This window comes from Thunnus thynnus, chromosome 8 (assembly GCF_963924715.1).
Source record: "Thunnus thynnus chromosome 8, fThuThy2.1, whole genome shotgun sequence".
NCBI classification, from domain to species: domain Eukaryota; kingdom Metazoa; phylum Chordata; class Actinopteri; order Scombriformes; family Scombridae; genus Thunnus; species Thunnus thynnus.
In genome coordinates this window covers 22,073,219-22,097,709 of record NC_089524.1, presented here as the reverse complement: position 1 = coordinate 22,097,709, position 24,491 = coordinate 22,073,219, and the positions used below count along the sequence as shown (strand labels likewise).

Here is a 24,491-nt window from a genome sequence, read left to right as displayed (position 1 = left end):
GCAGTATTGCTAATAAAATATGTAACATTCTTTGGGAGTATAATGACAGTTTGTGACTGGTTTGTGAGGCATGGGTAGACTTATCTTGTATAGTTGTTTGTTGGGACATATACTCTCTCACACATACTGTGACCATCGAGAACCATCAAAAACTTAAATCCACTGTAAAGAAGACACACCTCCCTTCACACCACAATCCAGTTCCATCTTTTTCTTAAGCCAGATCAATTCAATACATCAACTGGGATAAAATATAATTTATAGAGGTGAGAGTATTATGAAGATCAGATATATGTTTTTCATTATTCATCTGGCTATATTATCTCTTTCCCAGAGAGGAAACTAATCTGTGGTGTACTGAGGACGTACCACCACTTGGTAGGAGAACTGGTTTGAGTGGCATGGATAGACACGTTCTTCGCTGCTCGGAACAAATGCGAGATTCTCATCATTAAATTCCTCAACATGAAAAACATACCGCCCGTCACACATTACAACAAGCCTATTGCTGTAACCAATACGTTGCCCCATGTGACTGGGTAAATCGTTGTTCTTTTCTTGAATCCTCAAACTAACGGCTGGAAAAGAAGAGCAAGAGACATTTGAGCAGTCTTTAATACTAATAAATACTTTTGTTTTCCAACGCATGCTGTTAAAAGCAAAATAGGCGCTGTTATGAACAGGTGTTTGGAAATCAAATGTCAGGCTATTGATGCGCTGCCCATGAAGAAGATAGAACCCCAAATCCTTGTAAGTTTTGACGCTTCGGGAGCTGAAGGTAAAGCTCCATGGTCTGCCAGTGTAAATCCTGGATGTGTAGACATTTTGTTCATCCTTCAGATTGTTGAGCAGTGCCTTGAAGGGCAAGGCATTGAACTGAAACGCCTGCAGCTTGCTGCCATAGTACTGTGAGCCATCAAGTGTGTTTAAGTCCTCAGCTGGTATCATTGGAAAACGGATGAGCTTGAAAAGGATCTCAGGAATGGTTGTGTCTCCTTGAGCTGCTGCCCATCTCTCCAGTCCATGCAGGATGACTTTTTCATTATGTACTACAAGGTCTGAGCGAGACAGAAGAGCTTTGACCAGGCCAAATGGAAGATCTGTCCAGGCTGGAGAGCGGATCAGTGCCTCGCAGTTCCAAGCCAGGTAGCGAAGACAGACTTCCTGCAGTGACTCATCACCTGTACGGACCGCATACTCATAGAAAGACTTTTGATAGTGGAAATTGACATCTTCTGTGACAAAGAATCTGAAAAGATTTGCTGCTTCATTCTGAATTTCTTTCAGATCCCAGTCCATTGCCATCCTGAGAATGCAGAGGGTGGAGGCTAGTGTGATCTTTCTTGTGTAGAAGTATCTGAAATGCAAACAAACTCAGCTATTACTAACACAACAACAATCTGTCAAATGTTTTCCTATAATTTTGGAATTAGACACCAAATTCAACTTAATTTTGCAAAGTTAGTTGACACCCTGAGAGTGAAAATCAGCTATGAGTGTTAAAGGTTTACCTGACAAATATGTAGTAAAAGGTCATCAGACAAGTAAAAGATATTACAGAAGTCATCAGTAACTATTACTGATGAAAGGAGGCCAATGAGAGAGCTAGTGGTAGTTTGAACTTTTACCTGACAAAGTTGTTGGCATGTTGACTGCAGTCAGAGGTGACATCAATGCTGAGGCTGCTGAAATCCGACTGTGAGGTTTTGAGGAATGAGTTCAGAGAGAGGATGACCCTGTGAGCACAGATTGTTTCAACAATGTTGTTGTCCACAACAACTGTGATGTTCAAGTCACAGTCACGTCCACTGTCAAACAGTTCCCCCAGCTGATGAGAGAGGCTTGTGTTGTGGTCCAAAGAGACCTCATGGCTGAAATCCTCATCAATAGGTTCTGGCCCTGATAGAGATCAATATCAAGTGGTTTGGTTTCAGTGTGTTGGGAAGCAAAATTGCATTTTTTGAGTTCAACTTCTTTTCAAAACTTGGTTGCCTTACCCTCTTTGCATCTAACGCCAACATCCTCATCATGACCACAGTCATGGACGCCCCACCCAGGGAACTGGCATTGCAGCAGGTTTGTCTCTTTCCCGTCACAGGATAAATCATCCATCCAGATTTTGCCTTTGCCTAGCACAGAATCAACAACACAATGAAAAATAGTCAAACTTTCATCATGATAATATCTGAAGCAAATATTGTTCATTGTTCAAAGAAAGTTTATCTGAGTTGCAAAGTTGCTTCTGAAATAACAGTGTCAGACATATATTTCTACAGGCAAGTCAAAGTCAAGCAGAGCTTCCTTACCGCTGCCAAATGATACCAGAGCTTCTCTTGCACCCGTGAAATTTAATTGTTGACACACCACTTGGGCTTCGTTCATATCCCAGTTGTCATCGCACACAGTTCCCCAAACGCCATCATGAAAGATCTCCACACGGCCCTCAGAGGGGTCTTGACCCCCAGTGAGCCTAATGTAGCCTTCCTCACTAGCTAAAGAGGTGTGACAAAATCAAATGTAATGTCATAACCACATTTAGGCATCTGTGCACAGGTATTGTAAAGTTTACATAGTCTCATGCCATGAGCTCATGTTTTATGTGTTGAAAAGAGAAATTGCATATTTGAGTTTAACTTCTTGTCAAAACTTGGTTGCCTTACCATCTTCACATCTAACGCCAACATCCTCACCATGATTACAGTTAGTGACCCCCCACCCAGGGAACTCGCATTGCAGCAGGTTTGTCTCTGTCCCATTACAGGATAAATCATCCATCCAGATGTTACCTTCCCCTAACACAAAATCAACCACACAATGAAAAATAGTCACACTTTCATCATAATATCTGTAGCAAATATTGTTCATTGTTCAAAGAAAGTTTATCTGAGTTGCAAAGTTGCTTTTGAAATAACAGTGTCAGACTATATTTCCACACTGTCACAGTCAAGCAGAGCTTCCTTACCGCTGCCAAATGATACCAGAACTTCTTTTGCACCCGTGAAACTTAACTGTCGACACACCACTTGGGCTTCGTTCATATCCCAGTCATCATCGCACACAGTCCCCCAAACGCCATCATGAAAGATCTCCACTCGGCCCTCAGAGGAGTCTTGACCCCCAGTGAGCCTAATGTAACCTTCCTCATTAGCTAAAGAGGTGTGAAAAATCAAATGTAATGTCATAACCACATTTAGGCATCTGTGTACAGGTATTGTAAAGTTTCTTTAGTCTCATGCCATGAGCTCATGTTTTGCATTATATTAAGGCTACAGTACAATTATTTTTTATTGCAAGTTATGTGTTTGTCAGCCCTTGAAATTAAATAATGTCAGATTACTTTGTACAAGCTGACAGTTAATAGATCCAAATTTGTCCATTTAGGAACTGCAAAATTTGCTATATGTAATAGATGTGAAGAAAAAATTGTTTTTTATTTTTCAATATTCTCTTTATTGCCATTGAGAATATTGTTAAACACACAAGAATATAAGCCAGTAAGCATTTATATTTCTAAATAAGAATAACGTCTGTCTCATACATGTACATGGAAGATATTGGCCTAAAGATACAAAGGATTAAAATAGCTGGAAAGTTTTTTGGGGGGGGTATTGCTTTTTTGTTCACTGTTAAATTAAGCTGTGGAGGCTTTTACAAGATAAGAACAGTTTTACTCACCAGAAGACAGGCTGATGAAAAGAATGCAGAATAGTAAGAAAGTATTTTCTTTCATTTTGATTGCATTACACTGGGAAAAAGATGGAAACAGGGAACATCACTAAGTTTCTGTATTCAGAAATGTTTTCTTATTCTATGATCAGCACATTTTTTTGAATAGTGACCATCTACTCCTGTCTACAGACAGAGGAGCTAAGTTTGGTTTCCTGTCACTTTTATTTTATAGCTGCTTTTAGGATCAAAATAAATTTTAGAAACCCAGACATAACATCACCATGAGAGCGACAAGCAAGTTTCTTTTCAAATGACATATACTGTAGGTGTATTTTCTTGCATATAACCCAATGTACACAAACACATGCAAAATGTGCAATTTTGCAGAACATCTTTGGTGTGACTGAAATTATGTACGATAATGACAAATGATCCTTCCTTTGTCCTCATGTTTTTCTCTAAACATTTTTTCTCTCATATAATGTGCAATGCCATCAGTATCCATACATTTTTCTGGTTAAAAGAGGAATAAACTTACCAGAACTCAAAATGAAGTGAACTGAAGAAAGGGATCTCAGAAGAAATAAATTGGAGATATCTGTGCATTATTTCACAAAGGGTGTCCAGTTATTTTCCAGGAATCGCCACTCCCTCTAAAGGGGAGTTTCTCAGAACATCTTGTTCCTACAATAGCCATTGTTGTAAAATTTAGAGTAATTACAACATATGCAATATATATGTACTGTTTGTCCAACAAGTAAATTGAAAAGACGGTCAAATGTGAAATTTTGTTGTGGTGCCACCACATTATGTGAACAAATAAATACCTTGGGAAGTTAAAATAGAACAAAAATAGTCTTATTAGACTTTTTAGAAGAAAAGGAGCTCATGTACCGGGAAGCTGCCTGCAGAGGGCAGCAACCCTCCAGCAGTGAGTTGGTTCCTTTCATACCCACCTGGTGGTAATACATGTCGGTATGTACATGCCTGTATTCAAACAACAGAAAGTTACAGATAATATAATTTCAGTGAAAATGTCTGTAGAGATGTCAGGTAAATGTACAGTTCAGCAGTGGAAGAAAAGTAGTGGACCTACTTCTCCAAAATTTTGAGGTACTTTACTTGAGTATTTCCATCGATAATATTTACTCTTCTACCCCACAACATTTCAGGGGTAACTTAATTTGAGATTTCTGTCAAACATTTACTTTTCAGACTAAGATTTTTCATAGCTTTTAAATATGACCCATAGTTACAGATAAAAGATTGAGCATGTTAAGAATAATACAATTATAATTAAAATGTTCTGTTGGGATCTACTATACTGGTAAGCACACAACCTTGCTGGAGAAGATTGTCATGATTCATTGGACATAGTTAATGCTTCATTTTACAGGTCTATAATATCCTAAAAGTGACCTTAATTTCACAGGAAGTTCCCTGTAAAGAACTATGTAATTTGGAACTAATGATAGGTTAGTGAAAAAGGGAATTTCCTTGAAAGAAAGTTCTGTTTAAACCCATGTAAATATCCATTATTAATTAAATTATTCATTTATTATTGGTAACTTTATTCTTCATAAATGTTAAATCGTATATTTGCCTGTAGAAAGATTTTACATTTTTCTATGTTCAGATGACCTGATGTGCAACAACTAAAAGACTTTCTGGGTTACAATACCAATTAACTGAAATAATTGAACCAACTGAACATAGTCTAATTTTCACTTTAATGAGTAGGCTACCAAATTACTTAATTCTTTCCAAGCAACCTCCTAGAAACTTTTAGATAATTATAGACCTGTAAAATAAAGTATTAACAACATATATAAGTGGAGGATCCGGTTTTAACTTGGTGTAAGTCACCATGAGGTCATTGGCTCACTCATATCAACTTAAGCTCTCTCCCAGTGAGGTTTGTTATTGTGGACTACAATCTTGGTATGGAAGGACTGCCTCCCCATCAGCACCTTCAGGAGAGTATGTCATCACACAGGCCACTGGTCGGTTTTTATTATTGCCTTTATTTAAACTTGAAAAATCATTGAGGGCTCGCCCTTATTTACAATGATGTAACAGTTTAAAATGACTTGAAAAGATAGAAAGTAATAAAAGATACAAGATAAAAGAAAATCAGTTAAAACAAGTATACAAGTAGTTAATTAAAGATACAATATACAAAAACCAAATCAACTAAAACAGGTACAAACAAAGCTGAGTGGTTTGTGATCATAGATTTAAATTGACCAAAGGTGACTTAAGAGTAGACTTGTCTTGTATAGTTGTTTTTTGGAACAAATTCTCTCTCATGACCATCGAGAACCATCAAAAATTTAACTTATAATCACTAATTCACTTCCAATCAGCATGGAAGTGAAGAAACGGAAAGTGCCTGATAAAATCAATATATCAACTTACATAAAATATATCTTATTGAGGTGATAGTATGAAGATCAGATAATATGTTTTTAATTATTCATCCGGCTATATTATCTCTTTCCCAGAGAGGAAACTAATCTGTGGTGTACTGAGGACGTACCACCACTTGGTAGGAGAACTGGTTTGAGTGGCATGGATAGACACGTTCTTCGCTGCTCGGAACAAATGCGAGATTCTCATCATTAAATTCCTCAACATGAAACACATACCGTCCGTCACACATTACAACAAGCCTATTGCTGTAACCAATACATTGCTTCACGTGACTGTTTAAATCATTGTTCTCTTCTTGAATCCTCAAACTAACGGCTGGAAAAGAAGGGCAAGACACACTTTCATTTGAGCAGTCTTTATCACTAATAATTACTTTTGTTTTCCAACGCATGCTGTTAAAAGCAAAATAGGCGCTGTTATGAACAGGTGTTTGGAAATCAGATGTCAGGCTATTGATGTGCTGCCCATGAAGACGGTAGTACCCCAAATCCTTATATTTTTTGACGCTTTGGGAGCCGAAGGTAAAGCTCCATGGTCTGCCAGTGTAAATCCTGGATGTGTAGACATGTTGTTCTTCCTTCAGGTCATTAAGCAGTATCATGAAGGGCAGGGCATTGAACTGAAACCCCTGCAGCTTGCTGCCATAGTACTGTGAGCCATCAAGTATGTATAAGTCCTCAGCTGGTATCATTGGAAAACGGATGAGCTTGAAAAGGATCTCAGGAATGGTTGTGTCTCCTTGGGCTGCTGCCCATGTCTCAAGTGCTCTCAGGATGACTGTTTCATTACGTACTACAAGGTCTGAGCGAGACAGAAGAGCTTTGACCAGGCCAAATGGAAGATCTGTCCAGGCTGGAGAGCGGATCAGTGCCTCGCAGTTCCAAGCCAGGTAGCGAAGACAGACTTCCTGCAGTGACTCATCACCTGTACGGACCGCATACTCATAGAAGGACTTTTGATGGTGGAAATTGACATCTTCTGTGACAAAAAATCTGAAAAGATTTGCTGCTTCATTCTGAATTTCTTTCAGATCCCAGTCCATTGCCATCCTGAGGATGCAGTGTGCAGAGGCTAGTGTGATATTTCTTGTGTAGAAGTATCTGAAATGCAAACAAACTCAGCTATTACTAACACAACAACAATCTGTCAAATGTTTTCCTATAATTTTGGAATTAGACACCAAATTCAACTTAATTTTGCAAAGCTAGTTGACACCCTGAGAGTGAAAATCAGCTATGAGTGTTAAAGGTTTACCTGACAAATATGTAGTAAAAGGTCATCAGACAAGTAAAAGATATAACAGAAGTCATCAGTAACTATTACTGATGAAAGGAGGCCAATGAGAGAGCTAGTGGTAGTTTGAACTTTTACCTGACAAAGTTGTTGGCATGTTGACTGCAGTCAGAGGTGACATCAATGCTGAGGCTGCTGAAATCCAACTGTGAGGTTTCGAAGAATGAGTTCAGAGAGAGGATGACCCTGTGAGCACAGATTGTCTCAACAATGTTGTTGTCCACAACAACTGTGATGTTCAAGTCACAGTCACGTCCACTGTCAAACAGTTCCCCCAGCTGATGAGAGAGGCTTGGGTTGTGGTCCAAAGAGAACTCATGGCTGAAATCCTCATCAATAGGTTCTGGCCCTGATAGAGATCAATACGGAATGGTTTTATGTGTTGGGAAGAAAATTGCATTTTTTGAGTTCAACTTCTTGTCCAAACTTGGTTGCCTTACCCTCTTCGCATTTAACGCCAACATCCTCACCATGACCACAGTTATGGACCCCCCACCCAGAGAACTGGCATTGCAGCAGGTTTGTCTCTGTCCCATCACAGGATAAATCATCCATCCAGATGTTGCCTTTGCCTAGCACAGAATCAACCACACAATGAAAAATAGTCACTTTCATCATGATAATATTTGTAGCAAATATTGTTCATTGTTCAAATAATGTTTATTTGAATTGCAAAGTTGCTATTGAAATAGCGGTGTCAGATGTAAATTTCCACACTGTCACAGTCAAACAGAGCTTACTTACCACTGCCAAATGACACCAGAGCTTCTTTTGCACCCTCGTAACGGAGCTGTCGACACACCAATCGGGCTTCGTTCATGTCCCAGTCATCATCGCATACAGTCCCCCAAACACCATCATGAAAAATCTCCACACGGCCCTCAGTGGGGTTTTGTCCCCCAACCAGCCGAATGTAATCATCAGCATCATTAGCTAAAGAGGTGTGACAAAATCAAATGTCATGTCATAACCACATTGAGGCATCTGTGTACAATCATTGTAAAGTTTTTATCATCTCACAACATGAGCTCATGTTTTGCTTTATTACAGTAACATTCAACATGTTATGACAAGTCAGCCCTCTGGAGCTATGTATTGCCTCCACTTACATTATACAAAATAAGACCATATTACTTTCTGATAGTTTATAGATTGAAAATTGTCCATTTAGGAACTGTAAAATTTGCTATATGTAATAGATGTGATTAAAAAGTAGTCCCACCTTTATTGCCATTGAGAATATTGTTAAGCACACAAGAATATAAGCCAGTAAGCATTTATATTCATAAATAAGAATAACCTCTTCCTCATGCGTGTTGGTTGAAGATAAAGACATTAACCTTAATCCTACCGACTTGTACTTGGGATAAAAGCTAGCCAGTAGTCCGTATATGTTAAATATATGTTGGTAGGATGAAGGTTAAAATAGCTGGGAAAATCTGAGGGAAAATTGCTCACTGTTCACTGTTAAATTAAGCTGTGCTTAAATAGGCTTTCACAAGATAAGATCAGTTTACTCACCTGCAGACAAGCTGACAAATAGGATGCAGAGTAATAAGGAAGCATTTTCTTTCATTTTTATTGCAACGCACTGGCAAAAAAACAAAACAGAAAACAGGGAGCATCACTAAGTTTCTGTATTCAGAAATGTTTTCTTATTCTATGATCATCACATTTTTTTGAATAGTGACCATTCACTCCTGTCTACAGACATAGAGGAGCTAAGTTTGGTTTCCTGTCACTTTAATTTTATAGCTGCTTTTAGGATCAAAATAAATTTCAGAAACCCTGACATAACATCACCATGAGAGCGACAAGCAAGTTTTTTTTTCAAATGACATATACGGTAGGTATATTTTCTTGCATATAACCCAATGTGCACAAACACATGCAAAATGTACAATTTTGCTGAATATCTATGGTTTGACTGAAATTATGTACGATAATGACAAATTGTCCTTCATTCACATAGTTTCTTACACACACATTTTTTGAATAGTGACCATTTACTGCTGTCTACAGACATAGCACAGCCGAGTTTGGTTTCCTGTCACTTTCAATTTTTAGCTGATTTTGGATCAAAATAAAAGTCAGAAACCCTGTTTCTTTTCAAATGAATATAGGCTATTGTATGTATGTTTTCTTGTGTTCACACCAAACGCGAAGCGAATTTTTCGCGCGTTGAGATTACATATAAAGTCAATGTAAAGACGCGCCCCGCGTGAATAGACCCGAATGGCGCGAATACGCGAAATTCGCGTATTCGCACGAGTTGATAATATTGAACTTCAGCGAAAATTTCGCGTGTATCATAGGGCTGGACCGGGGGATTCAGTCGCGGCTTGCCACTTGGGAACACGTTGGTGGTGCTGCTGCTGATTTCTGGAGGAATAAACACACACCGGACCACCACACGAGTCACACCGGATTCCGGAGCCGTTTACCGGCGGGAGGAGTTTATTTTTTTTAAACTTTTAAACTGATTTATCTTCACTTTCGCATCTCAACTTAACCGGAGCTAACACCAGAGTCACACATCCCCCTCGGCTGCTGTCATCAATAACAACCTAAATGCTGGTGACTTTACATAATTTTAAATTTAAACTAGTAGATATCTATGTGTTTAAACGTGTCGCTGCCGTATTTATGCCTTTAGATTATGTCATTTTGTGTGGATGGGGCAGCTACAATGTTGATAAAGCACAGCTCTGATCGATCCGAACTCCATACAGAAAATGATTATTTTAAAAGTTGTTTGCTTGTCGTCTTGTGGACAGACCTGACAAAGGATGATTCAGACTTTTTACAAATCGGCATCATGTTGTAGTAATTGCGGCATCCTTTTGATTCGTTTATTGCAATTAAATCATAGCAAAATCTAAGTTTATTTTGGGTTCATACCGCTTTAAGGTATGTAGTTGTCGTCTGGGAAGTGTAGTAAATAAACGGATTTTTGGGGGGAGTTTTATGTGACAGGTTAATGCAGTTTATCACAGCAAAACGAACAGAGAAGAGTTGATGTATTTGATGTATTCCTCAGTGTTTACAGATTAGTGTCGGTATGAATGTTGTTAGCAGGAGGACTGAGCTGGCAGGCAGGTTGAGCTTCAGTAACATCACCGGCTGGCTCCCATTGTCCAGGGGCCTGTTTCAGAAAGCGAGTTTAGTGAAAACTCTGAGTTTGTTCACCCTGAGTTGAGGGAAACTCTGGGTTTTCAGTTTCAGAAAGAGAGCTAACTTAAACTTTGGGCTAGTTACCACAGTAACTGACTCTGTGAAGCTAACCTACTCGCTGGCAGGTTTTCCTCAACAAACACTGAGTTTCTCTCTGTCTCCTCCCTCTTACAGAGCCAGACGCTCTGTTTCATTTCCTCATTCATTCAGTCCGTATCAAAGCGCATTCATTAGCGGAGGTTTACTATCTGTCGGAATCTAAATTCTGGTTGATTATTAGTTTAGTTACTCAAGGACTTTCTAAAGTTTCCGCTTTTATGCGCATCAGTCATTTCTTTGAAGAGCGTTTTTTTCTCTCACATTCAGATAGCCTATTACACAGCGTGAATTCATCCTCAGTTCAGAATAAAACCTCTGCATGTCCTTCTGTTATAATTCTGTGACTCTGTGCATAAGACAGCTGTTAGTTTGTTAGAGCAGCTCCTGTGCTGAAATGTTTATTGCAAATAATGTGTAATCTCAGTTTAAATTTAAACAATCGGTATGAAGCTTTAGACATGGGAACAATGAATAATTATCTCTATCACTCATGATGTGACTGGTCGCACTGATGGGACATCATTCCTATAATATTGTAGATTATATGTTAATATGCTGAGTCAGCAGGATCGTGGTGCAGCTGCAGAATGTAGTTTGACAGTGAGATTTTTAAATAGGGGGCATAATCTTATCGTGTTTTAACAGGATTTGAGTGACAATGTTTAAATTTACTACATTTGTTGAAGTAGCTGAAATAAAGTCACTGAATGCTGTTGAGCTGAGATACAAATAGATGTCTAAAAATTTAAAATATTATGTATTTTAACCTCGACGCCTTTTCAAGGACAAATCACCAAACACATTATTAGGCTACTGGATCAGACTGTGAGCTACAGTCATGTCTATGTCTTTGATATATATATATATATCTTTAACTATATTTTTCATCTTCAGTTGCCTCCTGTGTTTTGTCCGTCAGATTAAAACTGAACAAATATATTTAAAATGTAATGTAGCTTCAGCCTGATACACAGTCAGATTCCACTTTATCATCATTAAGGAAATGTAAGTCTGCTAAATGATGAATTAATGGCCAACACTGAATAAAACTTTATTGTGTTAACTTATTGACACTTTCCCCGTTTATCTTTTTTTAAAGATAAATGTGCAGCGTCCGCACACACATGCATTCATATTTCTACTAAATGGAGGCTCTGCCTTTTATTTACCTGTTGCCATGGTGACTCGTAGTATCGGGGCTCCATTGATGATGGGGTTTTTTTATTCATCACGCACACGCTTAACTCAGAGTGAACACACTCAGAGTTGATTGAACTGACTCTGATCAGCTGTTCTGAAACCGAAAACTCTGAGTTTCCCATCTCGGGGTTCATCAACTCAGAGTTCGGGGTTTAACTCAGAGTTTGTTGAACCTGCTTTCTGAAACAGACCCCAAGTGGGGACTAGTCGGTGCCTGCCATTGCTCATTAGCTGTTTGGGGCGAATAAGCACAAATGATCCCGCGGCCTGTTTTATTCGCGAATTACGTGAATAAAAACAAATGTTCCTGCGTCAAACTCGCGCGAGTAACGCGAGGCTAAAATTCGCTTCGCGTTTGGTGTGAACACAAAAAACACATGCACAATGTACAATTTTGCTGCACATCTGTGATGTGACTGAAATTATGTACAATAATGACAAATTGTCCTTCATTTGTTGCCAAGTTTTTCTCTTAACATTTTTTCTCTCATATAATGTGCAGTGCCATCAGTATCCATACGTTTTTCTGGTTAAAAGAGTAATAAACTTACCAGAAATTAAAATGAAGTGAACTGAAGAAAGGGATCTCAGAAGAAATAAAAGGGAGAAATCTGTGCACAATTTAACAGTGTATGCACTTATTTTCCAGGATTTGCCACACCCACTAAGGTTGTTTCCAAGAACGTTTTGTTCCCAAAAGGCAAAGTAAGGCCAGACAAGACAAAGCAAGTTTATTTGTTTAGCACATTTCAACAAGTCAATTCCAAGTGCTTCACATAGAACATAAAAGGCAAAACAGAATATAAAATATAATAAGACAGATAAAACAAGAGAATAAAAGTTACAATGCAGTGCAAGATATTAACCCTCAATTTTGGTTTAATTAAAAGCAGTGGCAAACAGAAAAGTCTTCAGCTGTGATTTAAAAGAACTGAGAGTTGCAGCAGACCTGCAGTTTTCTGGGAGTTTGTTCCAGATATGTGGAGCATAAAAACTAAACGCTGCTTCTCCATGTTTACTTTGGGGATAGAAAGCAGACCTGTCCCAGATGACCTGAGAGGTCCAGATGGTTCATAACGTAGCAGCAGATCAGAAATGTATTTTGGCCCTAAACCTTTCAGTGCTTTATAAACTAATAGTGATTTGATCCACTTTCTTAGTCTTAGTGAGGACTCAAGTAGCAGTGTTCTGAATCAGATGCAGCTGTCTGACCAATTTTTTTAGGGAGACCTGTGAAGACACCATTACAGTAGTCAGGTCTACTGAAAATAAATGCATGAACAAGTTTTTCTAAATCTGGCTGAAACATAAGTCCTTTAATTCTTGATATATTCTTTAGGTGATAGTAGGCTGACTTTGTAATTGTCTTAATGTGGCTGTTGAAATTCAAGTCTGAGTCCATGACTACACAACACAATAGCCATTATTTTTCAAATTTACAGTAATTACAACACATGCAATATTTATGTACTGTATGTCCAACAAGTAAATTGAAAAGAAGGTCAAATGTGAAATTTTGCTGTGGTGCCATTACATTATGTGAACAAACAAATACCTTGGGAAGTTAAAATAGGACAAAGATAGCCTTACTTGTTTATTACTATATCTATTACATTTTAGAAGAAACAGAGCTCATATACCGGGAAGCTGCCTGCAAGACACACCTCCCTACACACCACAATCCAGTTACAATCACTAATTCTCTTCCTATCAGCATGGAGGTGAAGAAGTGGAAAGTCATCTGGAAATGTCCAGCTTTTTCTTAAGCCTGATCAATTCAATATGTCAACTTGGATAAAATAGAGTTTATAGAGGTGAGAGTATTATGAAGATCAGATATATGTTTTTCATTATTCATCTTTCTATATTATCTTTTTCCCAGAGAGGAAACTAATCTGTGGTGTACTGAGGACGTACCACCACTTGGTAGGAGAACTGGTTTGAGTGGCATGGATAGACACGTTCTTCGCTGCTCGGAACAAATGTGAGATTCTCACCTTTAAATTCCTCAACATGAAACACATACCGCCCTTCACACATTACAACAAGCCTATTCCTGTAACTGATATGTCCCTCCATGTCACTGGGTAAATCATTGTTCTTTTCTTGAATCCTCAAACTAACGGCTGGCAAAGAAGGGCAAGAGACACTGTCACTTGAGCAGTCCTCATCTCTGATAAATACTCTTGATTTCCAACGCATGCTGTGAAAAGAAAAATAGGCGCTGTTATGAACAGGTGTTTTGAAATCAGATGTCAGGCTATTGATGTGCTGGTTGTGAAGAGTGTAGAACCCAGAATCCCTGTAAGCTCTGATGCCCTGAGTGCTAAAGGTAAAGCTCCATGGTCTGCCAGTGTAAATCCTGGATGTGTAGACATTTTGCTCTTCCCTCAGATTGTTGAGCAGTGCCTTGAAGGGCAAGGCATTGAACTGAAACGCCTGCAGCTTGCTGCCATAGTACTGTGAGCCATCAAGTGTGTTTAAGTCCTCAGCTGGTATCATTGGAAAACGGATGAGCTTGAAAAGGATCTCAGGAATGGTTGTGTCTCCTTGGGCTGCTGCCCATCTCTCCAGTCCATGCAGGATGACTTTTTCATTATGTACTACAAGGTCTGAGCGAGACAGAAGAGCTTTGACCAGGCCAAATGGAAGATCTGTCCAGGCTGGAGAGCGGATCAGTGCCTCGCAGTTCCAAGCCAGGTAGCGAAGACAGACTTCCTGCAGTGACTCATCACCTGTACAGACCGCATACTCATAGAAAGACTTTTGATGGTGGAAATTGACATCCTCTGTGAGAAAAAATCTGAAAAGACCTATTGCTTCATTCTGAATTTCTCTCAGATCCCAGTCCGTTGCCATCCTGAGAATGCAGTGGGCAGAGGCTAGTGTGATTTTAATCTTTCTTGTGTAGAAGTATCTGAAATGCAAACAAACTCAGCTATTACTAACACAACAACAATCTGTCAAATGTTTTCCTATAATTTTGGAATTAGACTCCAAATTCAACTTAATTTTGCAAAGCCAGTTAACACCCTGAGAGTGAAAATCAACTATGAGTGTTAAAGGTTTACCTGACAAATATGTAGTAAAAGGTCATCAGACAAGTAAAAGATATTACAGAAGTCATCAGTAACTATTACTGATGAAAGGAGGCCAATGAGAGAGCTACTGGTAGTTTGAACTTTTACCTGACAAAGTTGTTGGCATGTTGACTGCAGTCAGAGGTGACATCAATGCTGAGGCTGCTGAAATCCGACTGTGAGGTTTTGAGGAATGAGTTCAGAGAGAGGATGACCCTGTGAGCACAGATTGTCTCAACAATGTTGTTGTCCACAACCACTGTGATGTTCAAGTCACAGTCACGTCCACTGTCAAACAGTTCCCCCAGCTGATGAGAGAGGCTTGTGTTGTGGTCCAAAGAGAACTCATGGCTGAAATTGTCATTAAAAGGTCCTGGTCCTGATAGAGATCAATATTAAGTGGTTTGGTTTCAGTGTGTTGGGAAGAAAATTGCATTTTTTGAGTTCAACTTCTTGTCCAAACTTGGTTGCCTTACCCTCTATGCATTTAACGCCAACATCCTCACCATGACCACAGTTATGGACCCCCCACCCAGAGAACTGGCATTGCAGCAGGTTTGTCTCTGTCCCATTACAGGATAAATCATCCATCCAGATGTTGCCTTCCCCTAACACAGAATCAGCCACAAAATGAAAAATAGTCACTTTTTTCATGGTATCTGTAGCATAGTTGTTTTGTGAGTTTATCTGAGTTGTATAGCCAATCTCATTCAGGTGCCTCTGAAATAACAGTGTCAGACATATATTTCTACAGGCAAGTCAAAGTCAAGCAGAGCTTCCTTACCGCTGCCAAATGATACCAGAGCTTCTCTTGCACCCGTGAAATTTAATTGTCGACACACCACTTGGGCTTCGTTCATGTCCCAGTTGTCATCGCACACAGTTCCCCAAACGCCATCATGAAAGATCTCCACACGGCCCTCAGAGGAGTCTTGACCCCCAGTGAGCCTAATGTAACCTTCCTCACTAGCTAAAGAGGTGTGAAAAATCAAATGTAATGTCATAACCACATTTAGGCATCTGTGCACAAGTATTGCAAAGTTTCTTTAGTCACATGCCATGAGCTCATGTTTTTTGTGTTGGGAAGAGAAATTGCATATTTGAGTTTAACTTCTTGTCCAAATTTGGTTGCCTTACCCTCTTCGCATCTAACACCAACATCCTCACCATGATTACAGTCATGGACGCCCCACCCAGGGAACTGGCATTGCAGCAGGTTTGTCTCTGTCCCATCACAGGCTAAATTATCCATCAAGATGTTGCCTTCCCCTAACACAAAATCAACAATACAATGAAAAATAGTCAAACTTTCATCATGATAATATCTGAAGCAAATATTGTTCATTGTTCAAAGAAAGTTTATCTGAGTTGCAAAGTTGCTTTTGAAATAGCGGTGTCAGACATATATTTCTACAGGCAAGTCACAGTCAAGCAGAGCTTCCTTACCGCTGCCAAATGATACCAGAACTTCTTTTGCACCTGGGAAACGTAACTGTCGACACACCACTTGGGCTTCATTCATATCCCAGTTGTCATCGCACACAGTCCCCCAAATGCCATTATGAAAGATCTCCACACGGCCTTCAGAGGAGTCTTGACCCCCAGTGAGCCTAATGTAACCTTCCTCATTAGCTAAAGAGGTGTGAAAAAATCAAATGTAATGTCATAACCACATTTAGGCATCTGTGTACAGGTATTGTAAAGTTTCTTTAGTCTGGGTGGACAGTAACAAACTACATTTAATTCAGTACTGTACTTATGTATTTTTCAAGTATCTGTGCCTTACTTGAGTATTATTTCTTTTTGAAACTTGTGACTTTTACTCCACTACAGTTGAAAGACAAATATTGTACTTTTGACTCCACTACATTTCTATGAAGGTTCCCATTACTCATTACTTTGAAGCATAGCTTTGAAATCAGCAGAGGAATTTTCTTTCCTTTTCTAAAATGTGATAGGCCATACACTGTGTTCATCACAGGAGAAAAAACAATCACAGTAAACTACTCCTACGCTGTCAGTCAAGTTCAAAGTGCTTTTTGAACAGTTCAATTTGAACTTGGCAGTGGTAATGATGGCTACAGCAGATAAAGATGATGATTCCTCACCAGAGTACCCATGGCCATATCTGAAGTCCATATTTCAGATTTTTGAAATGAAAGCAGTGTTGCTGTTGGGCTATTATAAAGCTAGAGGTGTGTAACTGGGATTTTAAGGTAGATTGGTTGTTTTATTTTTTTATTTTCTGAGGAATTCCACTGTCTGCCTGATGCACACATGTGCATACACACGCACGCATGCATGCACGCACGCACACACACACAAACACACACACACTGCCAGAGCTTAACACCTTTCACTTGTATTGGAGTAATATTTGACCACAAGTATCTATACTTTGACTGAAGTAGTGGGGTTGTGTACTGGTCTCATGCCATGAGCTCATGTTTTGCCTTATATTTAGGCTACAGTAAAATTCATTTTTATTGTATGTGTTTGTCAGCTCTCTGAAATGAATGGATTAAAATAGCTGGAAAGACTTTTTGGGGAAAATTGCTTTTTTGTTCACCGTTAAATTAGGCTGTGGAGGCTTTTCTAGGATAAGAACAGTTTTACTCACCAGAAGACAGGCTGATGAAAAGAACGCAGAATAATGAGAAAGTATTTTCTTTCATTTTGATTGCATTACACTGGGAAAAAGAAGAAAACAAAGAACATCACTAAGTTTCTGTATTCAGAAATGTTTTCTTATTCTATGATCAGCACATTCTTTGAATAGTGACCATTCACTCCTGTCTACAGACATAGAGGAGCTAAGTTTGGTTTCCTGTCACTTTTATTTTATAGCTGTTTTTAGGATCAAAATAAATTTCAGAAGCCCAGACATAACATCACCACAAGTGCGACAAGCAAGTTTCTTTTCAAATGACATATACTGTAGGTATATTTTATCTTGCATATAACCCAATGTACACAAACACATGCAAAATGTACAATTTTGCTGAATATCTATGGTGTGACTGAAATTATGTACGATAAGGACAAATTGTCCTTCATTGTTCAAGTTTTTTTCTAAACTTTTTTTTCCCTCTCAAATAATGTGCAATGCCATCAGTAACCATACATTTTTTCTGGTTAAAAAAGGAATAAACTTACCAAAACTCAAAATGAAGTGAACTGAAGAAAGGGATCTCATTGAAGAAGTAAACTAGAGAAATCTGTGCACAATTTAACACATTATATGCAGTTATTCTCCAGGATAGCCACACCCACTAAAGGGGCGTTTCCCAGAAAAATTGTTGACATCTGAAGCCACATTTTGTTCCCACAATGGCCATTATCTTAAAATTTTCAGTGATTACAACACACACAATATTTATGTACTGTATGTCTGTGGTAGATTAAAGTTACTGCACATGCAGGTCCAATAAATTAGAGTTAAAACAAAAGGGATCATAGGTAGAAGTTGATGCTCATGTTCACCAGAACAAGAAAACGGAAACATGGACAGAGTGCAGTAAATCGAAAGAGGATCTGAGAAAGACTGAAAATGACCAACTGGCAAATTTCACAGGATGTTATTATTATGTAAAAACATATAACAGCTCTCTGTTAATAGACACAGTCGAGGAAGTTAAATATTTTGTGGAACAGATACTGACCTCCAGGATACACAGTTTGTGTTTTAGGCAACAACAATGAGGAAGTTCAAAGAAAAACTGAACAAATATTGTTAACACTTTATAATACAGCCCGCATTTTACGGTGTAACTTCCCATCACTTACAATGTAATTTCCCGGAACTTACTGTGTAACTTCCTCGTATGAATCCGTACATATAAAATACTTTCCAGTTCTTACTGGTACTTAAATGAAACGAGAAACAAGGGAGTAACAATTGGGGTTTTAAAGTGTAACTTCCCAACATTTACCATGTAACTTCCCGGAACTTATGGTGTAATTTTCTCTTATGATTCAGTATGTTACATGTGCATATGTGTACTAAAATCAAATGTTTTTGCTTGTGGCAGTTATGACAATCACTTTTTTATGCATGTGTGTTTGACAGGCAAGCTTCACCCACACTCAAGAGATTTATTATGCTTATGTCTTCTACTTCATTGTATGAATTTCAATAGAACAAGGCAAGAAATGGGTCTATACTTTTGAAAATTAGCTCCTAGCAGCCATGTTGGTCCAGCACTGCAGCAGCTCATAACAGGCAAACTTACCTCTCTCCAGTGCACAGCTATGAAAAGCTTGTACTGTCATCCGAGGATGAAAAAATAACAATACAGTAATGTAATAATATACATAGTATATCTTTAATTACACAATAATAAGGTACGCAGGAAGTTATGAAAAATAATTTTATTCTCTTATTACACATAAACCACAACACATGTGCTGTTCTCCCAGTCTTACTCTGTAGGTACAGACTATTCACCCTATAAGTACATGGTAGCAGCGGGGAGCGGGCTGTATTATGTTCTCCCATCCTTACTTAGCTGTTTGGTTCTGTTACCTTTCATGTCACAATCTAACAACATGCAATGTGTCATTAACAACACACCGGACCAACATTTTGAACAGACAATGTGAAAACATTATTGAACATGATTAAATAGAATATGTTTCATTTATAACTTCTTAACTATATAAACTACTATTATACAATATAAATATTCTATGCTACAATTCATGCTACAACTGCCAGGTGTTTGCTGGACAGGTAGGCGCTCTACGAGCTGTGTTGGATGCACTAAAAAGTTCCTCTCACGTGAAGATGTGGCTGCCTGTGATTGACTGTTGATCTTGAAGAAGGCCTGAGGGCTGAAACGTCATCCAAATAAAATAGAAATGCAAATGGAGCCAGTGTATGCAACACTTTTTTCCTGCTCTCATGCCTGTGATTCCACCATCCCTGGCTGCAGACCTCTGTTGTCCACTGTCTGGAGAAGACCACTCCCCAGCAAGCTAACGAGAAGTAGCCTGAGCAGGTCACCCTCTGTAATTGTTTTCTCCTTCTGATTAATGCCGATCCTGACTGACATGGCTGACATGGCTCACCTGGCCAATGGGAAACTACCAGCTCTCATCAAAAAATGTGAGTACTGTTGTTGTTCATGCTGAAATCAACAATGTTTCAGCTCGCGTGGTTCAGAGATTTTCAGCCGACTCTTACCTGTGTAAATGGTCCAACTTCAACAGCTTTGGATATGTTCAGAACTTTGAGTTTTTTATACTGTCTTGATGGTTTGCACCCAAGCAGACCAGGGGCCCAAATGTTTTCTACAAATGTTAGTAATAGTCTCCAATTGTGATGTCATCCTGTATCACCTGTTAGGGCTATTCCTGATGCTCCTTGTAACAGAGTCCCCTGCTGGAAACACAGCTGTACAGTGAATGATAATAATCTGGTCCTGGTCAACCTTGCTGCCTCACCTCATGTCTCCTTGGCCAGTCCTGTTCCATCTCCCAACTCAGTATGTTTGGGTTGTTGAATGTCAGATCATTGGCAAATAAATCATTTTTCTGCAATGATTTAGCATCAAAGCAGTTAGATCTATTTATGCTTACTGATACTTGGCTAAATCCAGGTGACTGTGTTGCACTGAATGAAGCATATCTACCTAGTTTTATTTATTTTCAGCAGACTAGGATTTTAGGTCATGGAGGTGGACTGGCTGTCACAGAGGGAATTTTAAATGTTCCCCTTACTCACTTGGAAACTTTTCAATTTTAAATGTTCCCCTTACTCACTTGGAAACTTTTCCTCATTTGAATCACTTGCTTTTATGATGAATGGCAAGGCCCCACTACTTTGTGTTTTAATCTACAGACCACCAAAATCTAACTCTGGTTTTATTCAGGAATTCTCTAATCCTTTAGCTTTTATTATGCCTTTGACAGAGTCTTGATTTTAACATACATGTATGCTTCCCCCCTGGTTCCTCTCTTAGGCCTACTATGGATTTTATAAACATTGTGCTTTCTTTTAATCATACTCAGTGTGATGAAGGACTCGTTTGTTTGTGTATAATAGTAGTTTAGTCAATCAGTTGGGTAGTAGGATCAGCCAATCAGCTCCCTTGTTGTAGTAGGTAGCAGGGATCGGCCAATCAGTGCCCTTGTTATTAGCAATGAAAACACTGCCGGTTGCTATGTTTTGTTTTGGTCATAGTTACCATGGAGAGCGGACGAGAGAGAGACTGCAGTCGAATGTATATTGTAAATAGTGGCCACTCACGAGCTATCCTCGTATGTGTGCGTTCAGAAACATGTAAATGGATCGTGTAACGTAACTTTCTGTGCATTTGAGTTTATATTAGCGATGTAAATATGTTCGGTTCAGATCAAAGCTATTAGCATAAAGTCCGCTAGCCACATGCTAACACTCGCTATAGTAATTGTAATCAGTGGTTGTTACTGCCATGGTGGAAATGTAATTGCTCACATATTCTGATATTCGCACTCTGGCTGTATCGCTGTGCATGTTAGGATTAACAGTGATGTCATGACTATTATTGAAGTGCCTTATGACGGCGGCGGTCTCATGCTAAAGTGTACGTGGCTCTGTAATACAAGTGACTTGTTAATCAGCAGTTTACCTCTAGGTTAAGCAGAGTTATGAGAGGTGCTGTTAGGATATATTAGCATTAGCACTGCTTAATGATTCCTGTCAGCAGTGTTGCTGCCTGTGAGCTAATGCTGTTTGTTTATTCTTGTTTGTAGAACCACACACACCTGTATATACCTACCTGTTGGTATTAATAAAGCATTGAAGAGAGCATCCCAGCATCCCTGCATTCTTGCCGATGCACCACAGTGGTCACCTACCCCCTAACTAGCTACAGTTACAGTTAGAGCTATCATCCTCCATTACACTCAGTCAGTTGAGGGTCCCATTCACTTAAAGGGACAAACCCTGTTCTGTCCTCTGGTTTTATTCTTGATAGTGTTGATCTCTGTGAGGCTAGCTTATGTGTATCTGAACACAAGGCTATTTTTTTAAAGTCCCTCTTTCTACCTCCTGTTCCCACAGTGGCTACTTATGTTTCCTCTCGTGTCCTCAATACAAACTCTGCTGACAGATTTCACAAGGCCTTCACCACTGCATCTACACATAGCAATAACCAAAAAAATCTAATTTGTCTACAGAAGAATTACTAAACAACTTCAACAATACATGTAAAGCTGTACTTGACTCCATAGCACGTGTAAAGATACAGAAACTCGCAGCTCACCTTGGCTGAATAACAATACCAGAGAAATTAAGAGAAAATGCAGACAAGCTGAATGGAAATGGAAAGAGGACAGCCTGGTGGTGTCATATCAAATTATGAAAGAACTAATGTCTACCAATCAAAAATCAGTAAAAGAAGACAGGTCCTCCTATTTCCCCAACTGTCATAACTCCAGTATTCTTTTCAAAACCATCAAATCCGTAATTAACCCTCCTAGTCAACAAACTGAAGCCACCACCATTATCTGTGAGCAATCTTTATCCTTCTTCACAATCTAAATAAATAATCAAATAAAACCCCTCTTCTTCTGCACACTGCAGTCCCTCTTCCTTGCTCAAAAACTTTGAGGCCTTTTCACTGTGCACTTTAAAGGACACAATGGCCAAATTTAAGCCTTCATCGCGTCCTTCAGATCTTATACCTGCCAGATTTCTCTCAGGTATTTGACAGTGCTGGACTTACTATTTTCTATATCTGCTCAAAAAACCTAACCTCAACCCTACTGATTTAAAATTTTTTAGACCCCTTTCTAAATTACCATTTACTATCAAAGGTTTTAGAGAAAATTGTCCACTTACAGTTTATTTCTTTTATGAATAATTATGATATTTTTGACAAATTTCAATCAGGTTTCCATGCATGTCATAGCACTGAAACTGCTCTCATCAAAGTTACAAATGACCTTATGATGCTGGTGATTGTTTGATTTTAATTCTTCTTGATGTGAGTTCTGCATTTGATACTGTGGATCACTCTATCTTATTGATCACCTTGAAAAGTGGGTTGACATCAGGGACACTGTTCTAGACTGGTTTAAATCCTATTTATCAAACAAAACTTTCTCAGTAGTCATGGGAAACACCTCCTCTTCTGTCCCCTCCAACCTGTGGTGTTCCCCAAGGCTCCATCCTTGGCCCCTTGTTTTTCTGTATATACATGCTACCACTAGGTCATATGCATAAACCAAAAATCCAGAACCACTTCTATGCAGATAACACACAAATTTATGTCCCATTAAAAACCAGTGAAGAAGGCCATTTTCATCATATTTTATATTGTCTGGCAGAAATAAAGTGCTGGATGCCCCAAAATCTTCTTCAGCTAAACGAAAACAAATCAGAAATAATTCTCATCTGTTCCGTTTTATTTCCATTTATTACTCTTTTTTCTTGCATTTAATTTTTGTATTATTTCAATTGCCTGATTTTATTTGCCTCAGTCCTGAAATGTTTTAATCCTGGTTCAACCTTGTAAAGTACTTTGTAATTTTGTTTTGAAAAGTGCTGTATAGATAAAGTCTATTATTATTATTATTATTATTTTTATTATTATTATCATTATTATTTTTAATTTTTTTTATTACAAAGCAGGAGTCAATATTTCAAAGCACATTTCGGCTCAGGTTGAATACAAAGTAAAGACACAGCCCCTTACAAACAGATGTCACACTTCTCTTTCAGCCAGATCTGAAACCTCAGTAGGCTGAGGGATACAAAATGCAGTAAATGGAAGGAGGATCTGAAAAACTAAAAATGACAAACTTGCAAATTTCACAGGATGTAGTAATTGTGTAAAAAGGCATATCAGCTCTCTGCTGATAGACACAGTTGAGGAAATTAAATATTTTGTGGAACAGATACTGACCTCCAGGTCAGTGTGGAGGGCATCAGCAAAATGCTGCAAGGATACCAGTTTGTGTTTCAGGCAACAATAAAGAGGAAGTCCAAAAGTACAACTGAACAAATGTTAACTTGAAGAAAACTTTTTTTTTTAAAATCAGATGCAGTCAATGATGCTTCATCGCCAGTTCTTGTTAGACAGTTTCACTTCCTCTGATTCAAGATTTGCTTTGTCAGATAAATGCAATCAAATACAGATTTACATGAAAAGACATCAAAGCCACAGAAATGAAACTGGTTTGAAAAATGGCCAGAATGAAGATATGAACAGGAACAGAATAAACAGGAGGGGTGAAAAACAGAATGCAAGACGATTTAAAATATTATGTAGGAAATCTACCTGTGGTTGTGGTAGATTGAAGTTCATGCACATGCAAGTTCAATAAATTAGAGTTAAAAAGTATGGTAAACTTTTGGAATAAATAGAGTAGTTTTAAAATTGTTAGAAACAAATAAGAGAAGTTACATAAATTCATGTGTGGGATTCATTAGTAGAATTAAATCAACAGGAGTAATGCAATAAGAGAAAACAAGGGAAAATGTCCTGTATAAAATATAAACTGAGGAAAAACAGTAAAATGGTATGTGATCTAAATTGAGGGATGCCTCTAAATCTG

At 38.5% G+C, this 24,491-nt stretch overlaps 1 protein-coding gene across 1 annotated transcript; it reads right to left on the bottom strand.

The window, feature by feature from the left end:
- Positions 1-207: 207 nt before the first annotated feature.
- Positions 208-18,169, bottom strand: LOC137188525 (scavenger receptor cysteine-rich type 1 protein M160-like). Its single transcript, XM_067598174.1, has 22 exons — positions 18,105-18,169; positions 17,569-17,638; positions 16,395-16,580; positions 16,086-16,217; positions 15,733-15,918; positions 15,425-15,556; positions 15,057-15,327; positions 13,760-14,785; positions 11,838-11,907; positions 8,917-8,986; positions 8,140-8,328; positions 7,836-7,967; positions 7,474-7,744; positions 6,183-7,202; positions 5,010-5,013; positions 3,676-3,745; positions 2,963-3,148; positions 2,661-2,792; positions 2,307-2,492; positions 1,998-2,129; positions 1,629-1,899; positions 208-1,357 (listed from the first exon to the last, which is right to left on the bottom strand). The coding sequence occupies exons 2-22, from the start codon at positions 17,621-17,623 to the stop codon at positions 343-345; spliced, it is 5,736 nt and encodes a 1,911-aa protein (XP_067454275.1). The 5' UTR covers positions 17,624-17,638; positions 18,105-18,169; the 3' UTR covers positions 208-342.
- Between the last annotated feature and the right edge of the window lie 6,322 nt (positions 18,170-24,491).